Source organism: Daldinia vernicosa (genome assembly GCF_022497035.1).
Source record: "Daldinia vernicosa strain CBS 139.73 unplaced genomic scaffold F5Y00scaffold_7, whole genome shotgun sequence".
Lineage (NCBI taxonomy): Eukaryota > Fungi > Ascomycota > Sordariomycetes > Xylariales > Hypoxylaceae > Daldinia > Daldinia vernicosa.
In genome coordinates, this window is record NW_025953923.1 from 316,374 (window position 1) to 335,970 (window position 19,597).

General features: G+C 47.9%; 4 protein-coding genes across 4 annotated transcripts; 1 reads left to right on the top strand and 3 right to left on the bottom strand.

The window, feature by feature from the left end:
* The first annotated feature begins 217 nt into the window (after positions 1–217).
* On the top strand, positions 218–1,511 carry F5Y00DRAFT_192015 (uncharacterized protein). The gene has a single exon (XM_048005185.1). It carries the CDS (start codon positions 402–404, stop codon positions 1,455–1,457), a length of 1,056 nt encoding a protein of 351 aa, XP_047868185.1. The 5' UTR covers positions 218–401; the 3' UTR covers positions 1,458–1,511.
* Positions 1,512–3,338: 1,827 nt separating this feature from the next.
* On the bottom strand, positions 3,339–8,330 carry F5Y00DRAFT_273711 (ATP-binding cassette transporter protein YOR1-like protein; the record flags this gene model as incomplete). The annotated part of the gene is made up of 3 exons (XM_048013223.1): positions 3,339–6,116; positions 6,174–7,894; positions 7,953–8,330. The coding sequence occupies 3 exons, from the start codon at positions 8,328–8,330 to the stop codon at positions 3,773–3,775; spliced, it is 4,443 nt and encodes a 1,480-aa protein (XP_047868186.1). The 3' UTR covers positions 3,339–3,772.
* A 1,761-nt stretch (positions 8,331–10,091) lies between these two features.
* Positions 10,092–13,661, bottom strand: F5Y00DRAFT_227695 (uncharacterized protein). The gene is made up of 3 exons (XM_048006520.1): positions 13,494–13,661; positions 12,446–13,441; positions 10,092–12,383 (listed from the first exon to the last, which is right to left on the bottom strand). The coding sequence occupies exons 2-3, from the start codon at positions 12,933–12,935 to the stop codon at positions 10,813–10,815; spliced, it is 2,061 nt and encodes a 686-aa protein (XP_047868187.1). The 5' UTR covers positions 12,936–13,441; positions 13,494–13,661; the 3' UTR covers positions 10,092–10,812.
* A 792-nt stretch (positions 13,662–14,453) lies between these two features.
* Positions 14,454–17,619, bottom strand: F5Y00DRAFT_192112 (DEAD-domain-containing protein). The gene is made up of 2 exons (XM_048005186.1): positions 16,826–17,619; positions 14,454–16,707 (listed from the first exon to the last, which is right to left on the bottom strand). The coding sequence occupies exons 1-2, from the start codon at positions 17,008–17,010 to the stop codon at positions 14,826–14,828; spliced, it is 2,067 nt and encodes a 688-aa protein (XP_047868188.1). The 5' UTR covers positions 17,011–17,619; the 3' UTR covers positions 14,454–14,825.
* Positions 17,620–19,597: the final 1,978 nt, after the last annotated feature.

Here is a 19,597-nt window from a genome sequence, read left to right on the forward strand (position 1 = left end):
AACAACAATGCAAAACTCATAAACTTTTTTAATCAACATTATTTCTCAGTCCGTCGTTTCGTTAAACCCACATTCTTTTTTTATTAATTATAAGCTTACAATCGCAACTTGACCTTGACCTCTTTTGAACCCTCGTTCGTGTCTAAGTTGGGGGGCGCCCTTTTTTTTCCCTTTGCGTAATTGAGTTGGGACCAAATACGAGAGACACCAGATCATCGTGCCTTCGCTCAGCCACAATTACAACAGACTAAACAGACTAAACTTTGTATCCGACAGCATTCAAATAGTATCCAACCACCTATAGCTCCCCGTGCGCTCGCGATTGCGCGTAATAAACGACCCCGAGACCATCCCTCGCTTAGTTACTTATCTCGTCGTTTTGTTTCGCCAACTCGCCCATCATGCGCACGCAACCCTTTTTCTTCGTTCTAGTCGCCCTTCTCGCCTCTAATGTTATCGCCCAAGGGAATAACGACGACGACGACGATCAGACGAGCGACGTGACGCAAACACCAACTCCTACTGCTACGGCAACACCAACGCCGACGGAGACGGAGACGGATGCCGAAGACTCTTCCACATCTGAGGAACCATCCGAGACCCCAACGGTAACGTCAACCGGGGCCAGCATTACGACGGAGCCTTCCTCCACTGATACGCCTCCACCTATTACCACTTCAACTTCATCCGATGATGATGGACCGCTTCCTACTATCCCCGGCTCATATAGTTATCCCGCTCCTTCCGTTCCTCCTACGAATAATGCCCCGTTTATGCAGCCATCGAGCGTGCCGGAAGGCACCGTGTTCATCGCCGTCGGAGCTATCCTAGGTGCTTTCGGGGTTGCCGTCTTGATATGGCGCGCGGTCGTCGCCTGTCTTCTGCACCGCTCGGTCAAGAAGGCGGCATTGGCTCAGCAACTTGCTAATGACAAGGCTACCTTTCCGTCGCAACCGCCTCCGTTCTATAAATATACCGACCAGGAGGCATCTTCGGCTTCTCTTGGTAACGGCGGATCAGGTCGTGGTGTACGAAGAACAACACGGGGACCCATCCCTTCGCAAACCCCGAGCCAGTCCAATCTTTTCTTTTCGCCCACTGCTCCTACTACGGCCGGCGGCGGTAATCGTGAATCTCGCTTCTTGCCCTCGGGTTTTTATGCCGCTGGGGCGGGTTCTCCGCAAGGCCACAGTCATAATATCAGTCTAACGAACTTACGGCCCGACTCTCACGGTCACCCACGACCTCTTGGGCACACTCCACCCGAGTCACCCAGTCTAGCACCCCGTGGAGCTTTAGCACCACGAAATGTGAGCGCGAGCTCGCTGAATTTAAACCGACCTCCCAGCGGACGGGCACCTAGTGCTTTCTTGGAAGATTTGTTAGACGACCCGAAAAACCAGTACCCACCACCTAGCCACCACCACACCTGGAGTTCATCACAACCCCGGCATTAGATATCTGGTAGGGGGTCTGCTTCAGCGGAGTCTGGAAAGGGAAGGCTAAGGTGTTTGGGCATTTACAAATTCTACCACGCAGAATATCGCTGAGGGAAAAGCTTTTTATTATTCCAAGCAATGATCCGGGACGGGGCCAGACGAACCAATCCTTGTAAAGCAGTGGAGCAAGGGGATTGGGTATCCGGCGGTGAGGACAATCGATCGATCGAACAGACAGATATGTTGGTTCGGTCTTGGTCCCCGACTTGTTATGTATCGTTGCTTGCTGTAAAATAAACAAACGCGTACGCGTGTATGTTGTGTGTAATGGGCATTAGAGCTGGAGTTTAGGCAAAGACAACATTGGGTTGACCTTGGTGCTACTATATCTATTACTACGGTATAGCATAGCATAGCATAGTTTAGTATTGCTTACAAGTTACATACTTTTTCAAAGGAGACAGGAAAGGGATCAGAGATTCACATACTAACTACCTACGTCACTGATCTGCTACTACAACTGGAGATACACTACATAGTTAGGCGTAGGACGGGACTTGGCGTGGTGTAGTCTCCCCTTTTAAGGGCTGTTACCCAATATAATACATCCTTTTATCGGGTTTGATGTGTGCAGTGATGCTAGATGTGGAGTTTTTGCGGACTGGAGGGATGTGGTGTTTGGTACATAAAGTACTACCTAACCTGAGGCAGGCATATCTGTATGTTCATATGCTGTGGAGAGAAGGGTAGATAGATTTACAGATACACAAGTAGAGGGTACACAGGTGCTACATACATGCGTGTTAGCTAAATCTACCTATTAATGTAGCGAAGTATGTTAGTAAAGACCCGCGAGACAGGTTACCGGTGTAGATTGGGTACGGTACCTAGGTTATGTAAATAGGTTAGGTAGGCAAGTATCTATTTGCGGACGGGTAGCTGCAGGAATGGCGCATGCGCTTGTGTGCAGATGGGATGCGGGATCCCCATGTAAGGGCTATCGGATCTGAGGTAGCCATGTATGTATGTACCCGGGTTAGGTAGGTAGGTAGGTGGGTGTGGAAAAGCAAGTGTTATATGCGGGATGGCTTGGGCTATGTAAGGTCTAGTGGGTAGGTATATTTTGATACAGTCGGTGTAGTTGCTACTTGAAATAGTTGTTGTGTAAGTCGTGGTGTTGGAAGTGGGTGTGTAGATGTATAAGTGCAGGTAAGAATAGGTAGGTAGCTTTAACTTGATAACTCTAGGTTATACATTTACGTAGGTATGTTTTAATATTGATTTTGCATTTAACTCCTTGCTTAGGTAACTAACTAACAACCTCTTAGATATAAACATAGCTTGAGAATTCAAGCATCAAAATAACTAACCTTGGCTTTAATAATAGTTAGTAGTTGGGTGGTTTTTAGAAGTTCATTACTTGGCTTCGTATAACAGCTAACTAATACATCTTAATACTTCCAGGTTACACGTAAATAACCTACATAGTTACTTGACTTATATCTTCCGTACAGTTCAACTACCTAAAACCACCCAGTCTAATAATATGCAAACTGAAGTCTTCAGTAACAATAAAACAATATATACATTAAGTTAAGTAGTTAAAATAACCTGTTAAACGCAATACTAGGAAATTCCCTGCGTTGCGAACGGGTCGAGGCGAGAACGCTTGGAGCAAATATAAACAAGCAAGCAAGCCGAGCACTATTATCCCTTACGTCTTAAGGCTCTTGCACGTGGTGGTTATAAATGGTACCTAAGTTTATAGCCTATCTAGCCCTTTTGTTTGTTTCTTTCGTGCGTATTTATTTATTTATCTATAATTCTGTGCGTACGAATATATTCCACCATAGCCTTTTTTTTTCTTCACTCATCTAGCTCTTCCATCTGTACTAAAAGAAGAAGAACAACAATGAATTGGGAACGTCTATGTATCTACCTACCTATCTACACGTTGCCTTTATATAAAAAAATAAATCGTTTCTTCACCTATTTGCCTCTAGGCACTTAGTGATATAGGTACTTATCTATCACTCCAACTGTTCCCATCATCAGACTTATACTTATATAAGACATAGGCATCACTTCAACGACAACAACAAGAACATCAACCTCGCCCATTTCAAACATCCAATACCGCAAAACTAGGCATGATATTAACATGCCATTAACATCCAAGCCTCATATATATCCGCGTATCGCTACCTAGGTATATACCACCTCTACCCAATATTAATTTTATCCAAGCCCCGTCCTATCATATCCAGCCTGTATCATATCATATCACCACACATCATCTTCATCTTTCCCTTCGTCCAGCCTTCTATATCCATCTAAACCTCATCATCCTTCTCGCTCTTCCCTCCCGAACCCTCCCCCTTTTCTCCATCTTCTATATAACCCTCCCCCTCGCCGCTAAGCCCCCTCGTAGCAACCAAAATATCTTCCTCCCGAATACCACTTCTATCACACATACTTCTAAATATACCCCCGCGTCTCCAGAGCTCGATCGGCGAATCCAGCTCCGCGATCCGTCCCGCGTCCATAACACATATCCTATCGTATCCAACAATAGTGCGCAGCCGGTGCGCAATGCACAATAGCGTCTTGCCGCGGAACCCGACCGCCATCGTCTTCTGGATCTTGTCGTCCGTCTCCATGTCCACCGACGACGTCGCCTCGTCGCACACGATGATCTGGGACCCGCGGACTAGGGCACGTGCTAGCGCCATTAGTTGTCGTTGCCCTAGCGAGAAGTTCAGGCCGTCTTCTTCGACTATGCTGTCTAGGTGGATGCGTGAAGGGTCCTTGTCGTCGATGTTTGCGTCGGCGGGGACTAAATCAGCTTTGCGGAGCGCGGACCAGAGGTCTAGGTCCGTGTGCTCGTTAAAGGGGTCTAGGTTACTGCGTACTGTCCCGCGGAAGAGCGTTGGGTCTTGCGGGATGATGGCTAAGCGGGAGCGCAGGTCATGCAGGCCGACTGTGGAGATGTCTAGACCGTCGATATAGATGTGGCCCCCCGAAATTTCGACTAGGCGGAATAGAGTCGACATGATAGAACTCTTACCGGCTCCGGTACGTCCCACGATACCTATACGCTCGCCACCGCGAACGTGCATACTTAGACCCTTAAGAACTAAGGGCAGATTGGCACGATACCGCATCTCGACATCATCGAAGATAATCTCGCCTTTTTCAGGCCACGTGGGACGGACGTCGATCGTGTGCTCCGGTGCCTCCTCCTCGAGTTGTGTGGCGTAGTACTGGAGGCGTTCCACGGCATTCATGCCGTTTTCCACCTCGGCTAGCTGCCTAACCGTGAACTGCAGCATCTGCACGATCGATAGGATATACGAGAGCACGAGTCCGCCGATCGATGGTGAAACGTCGAATCGGGACGTGACCACGAGGATACCCGTGGTAAACACGAGCGCGTTCCCGATGGCGTCCAGGCGCACGGATAACCACCGCTGGTTTGAGAATGTTAGGTAATATGCCGAATTCATCTCGTCGATGGCGTTACGAAGGTCGCTGATAAAACGATCCTTTAATCCGTATGCGCGGATAGATGCCACACCGCTAAGACCCTCGCCGAATTTAGCAAACACGATAGATCGAAGCACTGATTCGAAGCGCTTTACTTCTCTCGCCGAGGCTCGGTAGTACGATGCCGCAAGCACGAAGAGAATAGCGAGCGGGACTAATGCGATAGCAAAGTAGTGGAAAAAAGCAATGATCAGCGCGAACACAGTTATTATCATGGCCAATGTGAGGAAATACATCCTCATCGCATCAGCCAAGTTATTATCCATAACATCGACATCCCTGGAGAACCGATTCGTTATACGACCCAGCGGCGTCGTGTCGAAGAACGACATTGGCGCTCTGAGAGTTCTCGACACGGCCTGTCTGAGAAGAGTTTTGCTAGCTCTCGTACCGTATATGGTCAGTAGAATGGAAAAGAGGAACATCAGCATAGCTTGTAGCGTGCCTAAGCCGGCGTAAACACCGATATATACCCCCGTCGTCAGGCCGAAGTGGTCTGATGTCCAGTAGGAAAGCCATAAACTTGTCATGATATTGGCGCCCTGGGAGAGTAGGAGTACGGACAAGGTGAGCGGAGCATTGAGAATACTTCCCGAAGCTCGAATATAGCTAGTATAAACAGACCATGGGACGCTTGCCACTGCTCGCTCCTCCGCTTGCATCAAGCCCTGACCACGCTTCTTTTTCTTCTTGTCCTTTTCGTCACCCGTCTTCTCTTCGACGGTAGCCGGCGTTTCCTCATTCGTTTGTTCCAAAGCCGTTGTCTCCATTAGCTGCCTGAAACCCGAGTGGTTCGCCATTAGGTTGTCAAACGTGTCGATCGCTTGCATCTTGCCGCCATCCATCCAGATGATTCTATCGCAGCGGTTAAGAACCCATAGTTGATGCGTGGCAAGGATACGGCATTTGTCTTTGAGGAGACCTAGGATAGCGTTGTCCATAATATGTCGACCAACGTGGGCATCGACGGCACTGAGGGGATCGTCCATAAGTACAATATCAGCGTCGAAGTAGATGGCCCGAGCAATGTTGAGTCGCTGCTTTTGTCCACCTGAGATAGTGATTCCCCTTTCACCGATTTCGGTAGCATCTCCGTTGGGAAGCATGTCTAAATCTTGTTGTAGAGCACAGCTAATGACAAATTAGTATCTCCCTTCCCTCAACATTGTTCAATATAATATGACTTACGCTCTAATGACCTCTTTGTACCAATCACGATCCATCTCTTTCCCGAAGAGAATGTTATTCCGGACACTCGTGTTCTGAATCCAGGCATACTGCGGACAGAAAGCTCGAGACGCTCCCAGCACCACCTCGCCTGACGTCTTCCGCATATCACCAGCAAGCGCAGCAAGCAAGGAACTCTTCCCGCTTCCGACAGTACCGATAACAGCAATCAACTCGTTTCGGCCGATCTCAACATTCAACTCCTGAAGCTTGAACGGCTCACGTTCCTCCACAAGCGTGCTTGCTGTATCCTCGCTCTCTTCCGATGTCCCATTACTGTTGCCTGGCTTCTGGTTTTGCTTCGCGCCCTTTCGATGAGGTCCATTCTTGCCTTTCTTGTCCCCACCAGCAACTACTGACTTCTCAGAATCTTGGCTCGGCGTCCTCTCCCAGGTAAAGCTAGCGTTGTGCATCTCAACAGCATTCTTTCCCTCGGGCTCCAAGATGACATCCTCCTCCTGCTCCTCAGACAACATGAAGTCCTGGATACGCTTGAGGGACGACCAAGCATCGACCGTCTGACCAATGACTAAGGGGAGCAAGTTCAGGGGCATACGTAAGCCGTTGAAGAGCGCGAGTGATGAGAAGACTTGTGCAGCCGGGAGACCATGATCGGTGAGCGAGTAGGTAATAAACGAAAGCATAGAAGCGTATATAGGAAGCGACATGCTGACGGCATTGATGGCATTTCGAATAGCAAGGAGGACCTGAATAGCATGGATCTCTCGAGTCCGAATATCCTTGAGGCGTTCGAGAAAAGCCCCTTCCCACCCGAAATATTTGACAAACCGGACTGACTGAAGAATCTCCTGGGTTAAGCTAACTCGTTGATCCGTTATCTTGTTGATAGCAGCACGGCGCCGGAACAGCAAGCGGATTGCTCTAGTCAACGCCGGAACACCGATCACGAGGAGGGCAAAGCCGGCTAGAGCGCTGTACGTTAGATTGATCAGGAGGACAATAAGAGTTATAATGCAAGAAATAGGCGCTGTCCAGATCAGATGGAACATGGCGCTGGCCTGATCCACACGGTAGGTGTCAACGCTCATCAAGTTCACGATCTTTCCATTGCTCCAGCCAGTGCCGTCACCAGAAATTCCTGCCTTATCTCCTTTTATGTCCTTTCCTGATTTTTCTGTCTTGTTGGTTGGGGTTTCTTTTCCTTTCTCCCCCTGGTCGTTACCTGTTGAGTTATCGGCACCCTCCTTACCTCCAGCCCTTGCCCGGCCAGAAAGCACCATGGCCTTCTCGAAGATGAGACTGATCAGGACGGCACGCGTCTGTCCTCCGATCATCATACCGCGATATATGAAGTGGTTGACTCCTAAGCTCTGTAGGACCTGCATAGCAGTTACACCAATAACCAAGCCTATTCCTGCGCCAATTTGTGGTGGTGGTGAGCCGGTCTGAGATGCGTCCCAGGCCTCCTGGGCAAACTCAATAAGGTAACGCAAAGTGAAAGGAGACATGACTTGAAAAATAGACGAGCAAAGTTGACAGAAACCACCGATCCAGAACTCCCAGAAGAAAGTCTCGTGGAGCGCCCAGAGTAGGGGGTACTTATCACCATTCTTTTTCCGCCTTTCGAACGATTCTCTCGCCTTACCCGTCATCTTATCGGCTTTCCGATTGGGATTCACCAGCCAGAGATCATCTTGCTCTAGGGGCCGTTTGTATCCGACCTAAATAATTCTATTAATATAAGAGAGACTAAACGGACATTTTAGTACGAGTTCTTACATCCATCAGAGGAGCCATCCATTGAAATGTCAGTCTACTCCAGAAGCCAGCTTTGTACTCCCTCGAGACTTGGCGCTCCTTGGGAACAGGGGGTATTGAACCCCATCGTAGCGGATTTGGTGTTTTATACCATGGCTTCTTAGTTATTGGCACGGAAGCTCTCGAGGTGGTGCGAGTGATCGCGCTTGTATCGGTGGCATAGCTCTGAGTGTGTTTTAATTCCTCGCGGCCGGCCCTTTTCTCATCGGACTCCTCTTCTTTACGGATCTCCTCGTCAGGATCCTCATAGACTAAGACCGGCTCGGAGTTGGCGGTGTTATTGACATCTGTAAGTGGATCGGCGGGTTTTGTCTCTTTATCCTCAGCCTCATTTGCCATAGTATAGCCAAAAAAAAGCGGCCAAGCACTTACTCGCAAAGGCAATGCGAGAGTGATGTAGGTATAGCAAGTATAAGTGAGCTGTTACACAATTATCCTATAGCTTGGATAAGGTCTTGGCTATAGATTTTAATAGATTGGGTTGTCTATTGAGTATGAAGCAAAAAGTGGCGATTGCGGGTGGTTTTGGGAGAATAGAGTAGCAACGTGGTAGTAATAGAAATAATAATAATAATAATAATAAAAGCAATAGAAGCGGCAAGTGAAAATGGAGGATGTCTTGTAGTAATAGTCAGTCTATTACCAACACATGAGAGTAAACTCCGGCCACTTCTCCGTTACACACTTACACGACTGTTTACCCAGTCTAGACTAGAGGAACTAAGAGCTACATACGAGGTATGTAAGCGGGAGTAGAATGAATTAGAACAATTACTGCTATTATGTATGTACAATAAACGGTCAGATGGGATTTCCGATAGTTTTATCAGACCAGGCAAGGTTGGGAAGGACCTCCCAGGACCCTTTTTACCTTAATATGATGCATTGATTCATCGGCCCCGCTAGCCGCACTTACATACCTGCATATATACTACCCGGCATATTACTCCACCTGGAAAGAACTACCTAACCAGGTCACATATGTATAATAATACCTTAGGTACCTCATTAGTTTACTAGCTTAACTATGTAGCTCCAAAAAAAAAAAAAAAAAAAAAGGATTAGGTAGGTAATACACCGATTCGAGGTTGCCACGAGGAATACGACTATGTACGCAAGTCAACTCGATACCCGGTCCCTCGGAATTAAGTACGAGTTCGCTACCTAGTTGAGCCAACCCCGGCAGTTGTTAACCAACCATATCTACCCCTATACGAATCTAGTGTTCAGAGATACTGCATACCTATCTGACACCACGAATAGGAGGACTTTGCGACTGGCACATTACCTGGAGAAATGCAGTCATAATGTCGGTCAAGATAGAAGAAAAAAATCCCATTCATTACGCCGTTCCCGTTCTAACTACATACTTTGACGAGAATCAGTTGTCGGCCCGGCGAAATTCATAATTTCCGTACGTTCCTGGCTAATATAAATTATTAACCTTATCCAGTCTTCAAACCCGTGCCGTACTAATCCGAATCCCGGGTTCGACTTTAGAAACGTCCAATAACAGTTGTTGCATCAGAAAATTTATTAGCAGTCGGTGGGTATGTACACTAGACGGAGACATTCCTCACCTAGTCGGTCGTCTCGTTTAAAAGTCTCCGGCAATACCTATACATTTTTAAAACGCCTCTCCCCTATTAACTTACGTTATCATGTATGCCCAGTCGTCCCATCTGGGGAAGAGTTAAGCTTTCTAGGACCCGCCCGCTTCGGACGCCTCTAATAACGCCGTATCCGTAAGCGGTCCCGAGCCAACAAGTTCCATCCCGAGAGGTTCCAGGCTCGCACTACTGCAGAGTTAGGACTAGCTCTTGCATACTAGACTTGCAATAAGAATTGCTGATTTATAATACAACTAACTAAACTAACCAACTCAACGTCTTTAACTGACTATGTACATACACACGCGGCTTTGATCTGCCTAACCGGCGTAATTTCTGCGTCGTATACCCATGTTGCGAGAAAGATTACAAATGACAACATTCTCTCTGCTAGACTCTGATTAAGTAAGTTGATCCTATGTAGATATGTATCATTTGTTACCCAGAATCTTGTTCAACTACGGGAGGATTTGTATGTACGAGGCGAAAGCCGTAACGCTACACGACCCCGTCGTTAAACCCAACGGATATTTCCCAAATGAAAGATATGACTGTATATTTCAACGGAAAACGCGACCGATGTAAATACGTATGTATATATGTACAAATAGCCCTTTACCCGGCTATAGATTACAGCCCCCCAAAACGATGGTTTGCTAAGTGAGAATAAAGGGACCTGCACCAATTGGTATTCCTGCTTCTTTAATCGTATTAAGATGCACATTAACTTCACTACTATTTATTAGCACAATAGTAAAGGATTTCGGAGCAAGTCTTTAAAATCATAAATAGTCGATTTTGGTATTACAGAGGCTGTCCTCTTGTCTCCAGTAAAAACTATGTATCATGCTAAGTTGCAACGGGGAATTAGTAGACTGCTAGTCGAGGGAACACATTATCATACACCTGGGAACTGCGCCCTATCACTCATCAAAAACCCAAGGCAAAGGAGCCAATAGGGCATATGCTTTTTCTTCTTCCTTTTTTTGTAGTAACGTATTATCATTTAGCTTAAAGTTCACTGTTCAGCTCTTTCGCCTAAGCCACCCCTGATAGCCATCCTTTTCCGTAATCACCTAGGTATACAAGCGTCTTGCGAAGCTTTACCAAGCTCGCCGAAGACGTAGAATAAACGGCAGCAACGCATCATCAACTATGAATGATAACGGTCAATTCATGCCGAAATCGAACGTTCGCCTCCCGCAAAAGCATTACGAACTGTCCGTGCCGTCCGAACCATCGAGTCCAAGTAACGCCTTACCAATGATGTCGATATCCTCGGAATCGTCCTTACCCTCTCCTTCACCGTCACCATCGCCCTCGCCATCGCCTTCTCCGTCGCCCTCTCCTTCGCCTTCACCTTCCTCGCCGCCGCTGCCAATACCTAAAAGTTCCTTCTCCATAGGATCTAGGTCGTCTGCGTCTTCCATTGTGACATCACCATTGGTGTTGCCGTTTTGCTTGAGCTTGATTGTATTTGCCTTCTCTGGGCTGCCGTTCCTACCACGTTCGCCATGCGGGTCAGGCGAGGCGTAATCAGAGGGTGGGCCTGCAGTACGCTTTTTAGAGGCTAGTACGACACCCAATTCGGGTCGACCATCCCAGCGCCGAAGCCGCCGATCCGTTCTTCTCAGTGCCGCTGAGTACGATGCGAACTCTTCGCCGAAGTCGTCGTCTTCTTGATGAAGTTGACAAAGACCACCAAAACCTCGGTCTATGAAGAGGTGCTTGTGTTCCCTATGCGATACCATATATTCCTCTTCATCGCTGTCTACAAGAGCATCCTTCATGGCAGCTAGACGATGCTTGGCACGTATGATGGCGCCTTCCTGTCGACGCGCCTTTCGAGCACGATGATGCTGCTTGCGTAGCCCGCGACCGAGGATATGCTCAACTCGCTGGTTTCGGTTTCGCTCTACTGCTAGTTGATGCGCCGTGGGAGGACGCGGCTTTCGAGGAACGATTCCCTCGATAACGTGGGATCCTGGCCCTGCAGGTGACGAACCGTCGAATATCAAGTTCTTTAGGGGTGCCCCGCCTCGTCGTCCGGTACTGCTAGCACCAAGTCGGGACAAGGCTCTTGGTGGAGGAGTGGATCGTGTGCTATCCATATCCGACTCGTGTTTCGATGGGCGTATTCGAGGGAGGATAGCGGCCGTTGGTCCTTCATCGGCCAAGACTCGTCCTCTAGAGCCACGCTTATTCTGATGGTCTGCCAAGTAGGCTTGGTCGGCTGCTATTATTCTGGCCCTGTGATTTTGCTTCTCACGACCGAAGTCAATCTCTTCGCGAGGGTCAATATTCTCACGATCCTCGTCTTCTGCAGTCATTTCTTCCATCCGTGGGACACCTTGATTCGCCACTTCAGTGCCATAGTCTACACCGGGGCCGAATGGATTCTCTTCACACCCTTCCTCAGTAAAGTCCGACTCGAGATAGAACCACATTAGCCATAAAAATGCTCTTGCACGGGACTTGCTCGTGTAATTTGTCTTCATAATCAAGTCGTGGAATTCACCACCAGGAGGGAAATGTAATTCTGCGATATAGGATGCTTGCTGACATATGAGGAAGATGAGGTTTACTGGGTTCGATCGAGGCGGGTCCTTCCCTTTGAATTCTCCGAGCTCATGTGGTTCAGGTCGATCCTCAGCGGCACCTTTCAAGATAGACTTCAATCTTGGCGCATCTTGGAGCTGTTTGTAGGCAGATGCATCTTGATGAGCCTGCAGGGACGGGATGGCATGATATGTTCGCAGTTGAGCTCGCATCTCGGGGAAAACTAAGGAAGTATCGTTAGCGATAGTGATACAAGTTAGAAGTGAGCGGTAGGGACGTCATTACAGTTAAGCGTCGTATTCATGCGACCCACGTTGACAAGCAAGCACACCATAGCCATGCTCTTTGCGGCCTCCCTGTCACTAAGTAGTTTATCCCTAAGAACCTTACTCGTCTTGCTGCTTCTAGCCATCGTGTCAATATATAGATCGGCAAAGCTCTGCTTCTCCTTGCCATCTCCTACGGGTTCGTAGCTGTTGGTGAAGACCTTCCTGTCATCATCGAAAACAGCCTTGAGAAAGTCGTACTGAATATCTCTTCTCCACAACGGCTCTCCATCATCCTTTTTTAGGTGTCTGATTTTTCCTACTGTAGGGAATGATGATGATGCTCCTGCGCCACCGGTGGACTTATTTTTGGGTCGCTTGCTGCTGTGTCCGGATTCAGACCTAATGATGCTAGCCTCGAGGTTGTCGCCGGGTGTGCTATCTCTCGGGCCCGCACTGGATGCGCGCGACCAGCGGCTTGCCTCTGGTGTTCCGTCTCTTGAAGCCATCGCGAATTCGGACGGTGATTGAAAACGATGTAGGGTTTTAGGTTGGTGGGTAAATGAGAGAGTAGTGTAGGTTGATCTTGTAGGACAATAGTCGGCGATACGTTTTATGGTAAAGGTCTAAGGAACGTAAAGAAAGAAGAAGTGCCTTTAATTAAGGCAACGGTTGCCAGACTATCGTTAAGGCATCATTGAATTGGAAGTTTAAGATGAAATGACAAAGCCTTGCAGGATAGAGGATGCGAAGGTCGATGGGTTGAAATTGAGAAAAGAAAACGAAAGAAAAAAAAAACTGTGTTGGAATCAAAGTGCTCACGCCGTACCTGCTCACGTCGCGTCACCTTATTCAGAGAGGTATGTAGGTACTTTGCATACCTGAAAGTTACTGGGCGCCGGTTGCTCTAGCAGTTTGGTAGGTAGTACGTAGGCTAGTATGTAAATGCATTCGAGGTTGCAGTGGAGCGTCTCACCAGGAACCTTGTTAATGGGCTACAGCCACAGCACCGCGCCACATAAAGTTAGCTCAACAACGGTTACGTAAGGGACCTTAGGTAACGTACCATAATTCACCAGGTTCCAATTGACTAACTTAATTTCTTTCTCACCCAAGATAGTTGGCGTAGGTATATTAACTTGGATAGTAATAATTAATGATTGAAGGAGAACTTGGATAGGGAAGAAAAAAAGAGGGAGAAAAAGGAAAGGATTATAGCGGTCGGTAAAGTAACATAGTCTACACTGTATAAAATATCGAACGTTGCCTAAGTATTGTACTTAATTCAGCGCAGCTCGTTTAGGTGCATTAATCCTGTTACTTACCCCTCACTATCTACGGCGGAAAACTACTGGACAGGTACATATTCTATATCACTGGGAACAAATTGAACAATTTCACGATGCATTGATAATCGCAGTAAAGAAGAACTTTTTTTTATTTGGAAGTTCTCAGTCCGTCGTAGATGGATCCTCTAACGGGACCACCACAGCGCGAAGAACCTCAAAGGGCCTGAAAGCGTCTCAGCCAATGTCTGCGACAGCACTACCATTGGTGGCAGATGGAATCTAAAATAATTCCCTATGCCCTTATCGTCAGAGCAGATTCCAGAACTACTACTTACTCTCCTAACTTTGGAGAGATCTGGAGCCTATGCCTGCTCACCGAGACGCCGTTTTTTGTTGCTCGATCCACCGAAGATTACCATTCTATGTTCATTGCCCTCTATTTGGTTCCCTCGCTATGGCGAGCCTTCTTGAGTAAGAGCCCTACCAACCAGAGAGCCGAGAAATCCACTTTTGTCTATGAATGAATATGCTATCAACACAATTCAACGGCCATGCGAAAACGCATTACCCCATTCTATGGGAAAACGAGAAATAATCTCGGCCGGCTTCCAAAAGGCAAATACGGGGTACATCGAAACGGAAGATCGTCATCGTCGTAAGGTGTCGCCGCGTCTGTAGCACGGCACTACTCTAAGTGATGAATATCCCCGAAGGATGCTTGGTCAAGATACTGATTTGACCTCCAAGCGTCTCACGTAGCTGCTCGCATATACCTCCTCGCAGTCTTCTATGGGTATCAAGTTGTGAGGAGAGCAGCCGAAATAAAGACAGATGCCATCTATCGTACGCCAGAGTCCTATCACGTAGAACTCGTATCTGCCGATCCAGATTGGAGGCTGGAAGTTGGGTATGCCGTAGAAAGGAGTATGTTGAGGGAAGTGTCGAAATGCCAACTAAAAAAAGAAAAGACCTTGCGTAACTCGATTGGAAAAAAACAGAATATGAGTCCGTGAAATCTATGTACCGCATTGCAAATGTGCCAATTCCGTCGCCGCATGCGGTTTGCGGAATAGAGGGAATATATCGGCGTGCGTGACGATATCATCAAAATTACCACCAGGAAGCCTGGCCGCCTGCTCCGCCAGGATTGCCATAGCTACCACCGCCATAGGCTGGGGCGCCGCCGGCGCCACCTCCGCCGTAACCTCCACCGTAGCCCTGGCTAGGAGGAGCGTTGTAACCACCACCGCCGCCACCGAAGCCGTTGGACTGCTGAGGGCCACCAAAGCCGCCGCCGCCGCCGCTACTGAAGCCGCCGCCACCAAACTTTCGGAAATCGCGGTTGGCACCCTGGCCACGGCCGCGGCCACCACCGGACCGCCCGCCACGACTACCGCCGTAGGAGCTTTCTCGAGCAATAGTCTCAAGGAAAGCCGGAACCTCTTGGTTAGCTTCCTTCAACAGCTCGATAAGATCTCGTACAACACCGCGGTTACCTCGGTTGAAGAACGCTGTGGAGTGACCCGTGTTGCCTGCACGACCAGTACGACCAATTCGGTGGACATAGTCGTCAATGTCGGTAGGAAGATCGTAGTTGACAACGTGTGTAACGTTAGGAATATCCAAACCACGTGCGGCAACGGCAGTGGCAACTAGGATAGGGCAACGTCCGTTTCGGAACATCTCCAGAGCACGTTCACGTTCGCGCTGTGTGCGATCACCGTGGATCGACGTGGCGGGGAAGTTTTGGTTGATCAAGAAATCGGATAGAGAATCCGCCATGCGCTTTGTCTCGACGAAGATAAGGGTGAGACCAGCACCATGGGTGTGTAGAATATCCAGAAGAACAGAGCGCTTGTCACTATCCTCAACATACTCAACCTTCTGAGTGATGTTCTCGGAGGTTGAGCCCACACGTCCGACCGAAAGGAAGACGTAGTCCTTAAGGAAATCGCGGGCAAGCATTTGAATATCCCGGGGGAAGGTGGCCGAAAACATGAGAGTTTGTCGGTTTTGGACGCCGGGCATATCTTCGCCTTCAACAATGCGACGGATCTGAGGCTCGAAACCCATATCAAGCATACGATCAGCCTCATCCAAAACTAGATACTTGATATTCTGGAGAGAGATGCGACCTCGCTCTATGAGATCGACCAGGCGACCAGGTGTAGCAACAAGGAGATCGCAGCCGCGCTCGATCTGACGAAGTTGAGAGCCGATGTCAGCACCGCCGTACACCACACAGGGTCGGACCCAAGATCGATAGGCAAATTTGCGAGCCTCATCGTAAATCTGAGAGACCAGTTCACGAGTTGGAGCAAGGATAAGAGATGTGGGATAAGCCTTGCGCTGACGTCCGTAGCCACCACCAGGGGCACCGACAGGCACGGGAGAAGGGCCAGTAAGGAAGGCCTGAGAGAGAATGGGGAAGAGGAAGCCACCAGTCTTTCCAGAACCAGTCTGGGCACAAGCCATCAGATCTCGGCCACCCATGACAATGGGGATCGAGTATTTCTGAACGGGGGTCGGAACTTTGTAGTGGGCTAGCTCAATGTTGCGAATCAGATGGTCATCAAGCGGGGGATTGCTGAAAGTAAGAACGGGCTCGGGAGTATCATGACCGGAGGCCTCGACAGGGATGTCGTCGTACTTCTCAAAGTTGATACCAGTGTGCTGCTTGGAAGGGTCATCCGGTGTACCGAATAGCTCACGCTCCATACGGGGGTTGGGGGGACCAGGAATATGCTTGCCGTCGCGCCACTGTCCGTCACCGGATCCTCGAGCATAGCCGCCGCCACCACCACCGCTGTTTCCACCGGTAGAGGGGTTGCCGTAAGCATTACGGTCAAACTGTCGGTTGTTCCAGCCTCCTTGACGCGGCTGCTGCTGCTGCTGCTGCGGCGGCGGCTGTTGCTGTTGCTGTTGCTGAGGAGGCGGGTAATCGGGACCGGCTGCCCATCCAGGAGCGGGTCGAGCATCGAAGTTGTTGTTACTATAGATGCAATATTAGCAAACGCTCAATTCTTCTTCATTCAATACTTCAACGAAATGATATGTTGACCAGGGTTGTAATCAAGTGCAAGTACAATAATGGAGAGCGAATTACTTACCCAGCCCACGCGCTACTGTTGAGACCGTTCATGTTAGGTGGAGGACCGCCAGCGCCCATGGGAGGAGGACCGTTACCAGGGGCACCGACCTTGCCTCGCATGTGAGGCGGGATGTAAGAACGAGGTTGAGAAGCTTGTTGCTGGTCGCCCAGACTCAAACCACCCATGTTAAGTTGATCAGCCATACTGACGTAGTAATCGCAAGACGGTAGATGTGATATGAATTGTACGTCGATGTATGTGTTTGTTGAAGAAAATTTTCTCGTACGGAACCCAGCCGATTAATTCTCTCTCAAAAGAACGAACGAGTTCAAAAGAAGAGAAGGAGGAGGCAAGGTAAGATAGTACGGCCGGATTTAAAAAATTAAAACCAGATGTCGTCCTAAGGAACCAACAAATATGGTATTAATTGTCGGTAGAAGAGGAAACCACGACGGTATGCACCTTCTCTCTCAATATTATTAAGAGACTCAAATGCAGGAGTCGACGTATGAACCTGTAAGTGATCACACACCAAAGTCTAGTAATAGATGCCTTCCGAGGTCCCTTGAGAAAAGAAAGTAAAACCAGATCTTTTCGAGTAAAAAAAAGGCCCTGAACGGAAGAGAAAAAAAAACACAGAATGCTTTTTCAGGGGGGGAGGGATATGATTATGCCGTGTGGTTGAGGGTTGGATATGGCAAAGGGATTGTGGGGGAGAAGAAGAATCGGATCAGATGAAAAAAAATTTAGGAAGTTTTGAAGTTGTGTCGAAAATCGAGAACGCGTTAGCGCTGGGTCCGTGACTAAGGTGCCTAGACTAGACAGGGCAGGCACGCTGCAACTGTAGTTACCAATAGCAGTCGACTTACCAGTGAGATGGGGGCAATTATTCGGTATCGATATACCTAAAGGGGAAATTGTTAGCAATTATATGCAATTACAACGTAAATGGTATCACGGAAAGTGGGATGTCAGCTAACGTTATCAAGGAACTGGTACGAAGGTCCGGTCCCTAGCACCGTATTTCAACGTCATCCTTTTCTATTAATACTGTATCAGCTACCTGCTAAGCATAAATTTGGATAGCGGCCCGTACGCTAAGTTTAGGTGTCTTACCACTGTATTTATAGCGGCGTCGGCCACTACAGCTTAAATAATACCGTGCGGTCCTTTTTTTACTCACACGTGGTCTGCTAAGACTAGATGGGCAAGTCTTTTGGCCCGGACCTTCGTACCTAGCGATTGCCCCCAGTCTATCTTGACTCCAACGTTTATTGTATGTACATTCTATACATTCTACGTCTGCAATGTATCTGTGTATCTATCCCTTCCTACATGTACATACATAGGTACATGTTCGGGTAACTGCGACAATTTTTATTCCCTTTGCCTCCCTTTGTGAAGGAAAGAGGCCTGGAGCAATCGAAACTTGGGGGTTGCAAATAGTCGAGAAGTCTCACCTAAATTGGCTAGAATACCACCTCTACTGCAGCACCTTTAACCCAAATCTCTATGTACTTAGAAAACTTTCGTTACTGCAACCTTAGATTGCTCAAGCATGCACCAAGTTCAAGTTGGCCAACTTCCCGTCAGAAGATTGCTACGTAATAGGATCATCTCGGATATTCTAGAAGTCTAGAAGTCATCATTACACCTATGTATATACTCATAGAGGTATGTATATAAAATGAGTCAGAATAGAAATAATTCGATAATTTAATACGTTCCAGTGGCAACTACATACATAGATACAGGTCTTAACTTGATCATTTTTCGCCCCGTGGAGTGAACACACCTTCTATGTATATCTATCCGAATCTCGGTATGGTCCGATGGGGGGGTCACTTATGATACCCTTCGCACCCTTTAACCCAGCTGACTTGCACCCAACCTGCCAACCTTTCCCTCTCAGCTTAAATAGGAAGCGTAGCAAGCATGATCAGAAGTACACGTTGCTATTTGTTGCTATTTGTTAGGCAATTCGATGATGTGTGCCTGATTTATGTCGCCACCAAAGTCCCGGGTCCCTGGCAGCCCTACATACATACACTAGTTGCAATTCTCTTCAAGATGCTGCCATGCATACGTAATAGGGTTCGGTGGATCTTCAGTTGCCGTTATATGCGTTATATGACCAAACCATGATCAAAACCGCTAATTTGGACGCTTAAGTTTTGTTATTTTTTCAAGCTAAGATTTACAGCATAGCAGTAGTACCACAGCAATGATAAGGCTTGGAACTCTTCTACAGACCACAGACGTCCTAACTATTGGCGGCTAGCAGGGGAAGGCGGATGTAACTCTCCTGCAACGAGGCTGCGGTGTTCCAATAGGAAGTCCGCCTGCGTGGTGAACGGGTGAAGCATCATGCAGGAGTCTCACCGCCCAAAAATCGAATACACCGCCTGGAAAATTACTTCAAAGCCAGCTTTTACGAATGGTGGAGAGAGCCGTATACTGTATGGATCATTATTAGTTAAATATAAATGACAGTTCAGCCAGGCTGACAGGAGTCCCTAATTGCCGAATGGGACTACGGGGGGGAGACATCTAGAGTTACGATCTGCAGTTGGGTTAAGTCTCTGCACGTATATTTTATATACTCAACCCAGATTCGAATGACGACCCTGTCGATATATAAAAGACCAACGTATATCTTCATTATGCCGTCTTATCATTATTGGGCGCGAGACTAACAAATGAGATCTATCATTCCACTCACAATTTTATCACAACGTCGCATATCTTATCTATGTTACTAGTGTAAGCTACCCTTTATCATACCCCTTC

Bases quoted from the DNA above. Each gene is read 5' to 3' on its own strand.
- F5Y00DRAFT_192015 (XM_048005185.1), top strand. From the start codon at position 402: ATGCGCACGCAACCCTTTTTCTTCGTTCTAGTCGCCCTTCTCGCCTCT.
- F5Y00DRAFT_227695 (XM_048006520.1), bottom strand. From the start codon at position 12,935: ATGGCTTCAAGAGACGGAACACCAGAGGCAAGCCGCTGGTCGCGCGCA. The intron at 12,384-12,445 runs GTAATGACGTCC...ATACTTCCTTAG, and splicing joins CATGAATACGACGCTTAACT to TTTTCCCCGAGATGCGAGCT.
- F5Y00DRAFT_192112 (XM_048005186.1), bottom strand. From the start codon at position 17,010: ATGGCTGATCAACTTAACATGGGTGGTTTGAGTCTGGGCGACCAGCAA. The intron at 16,708-16,825 runs GTAAGTAATTCG...TTGCATCTATAG, and splicing joins AACAGTAGCGCGTGGGCTGG to TAACAACAACTTCGATGCTC.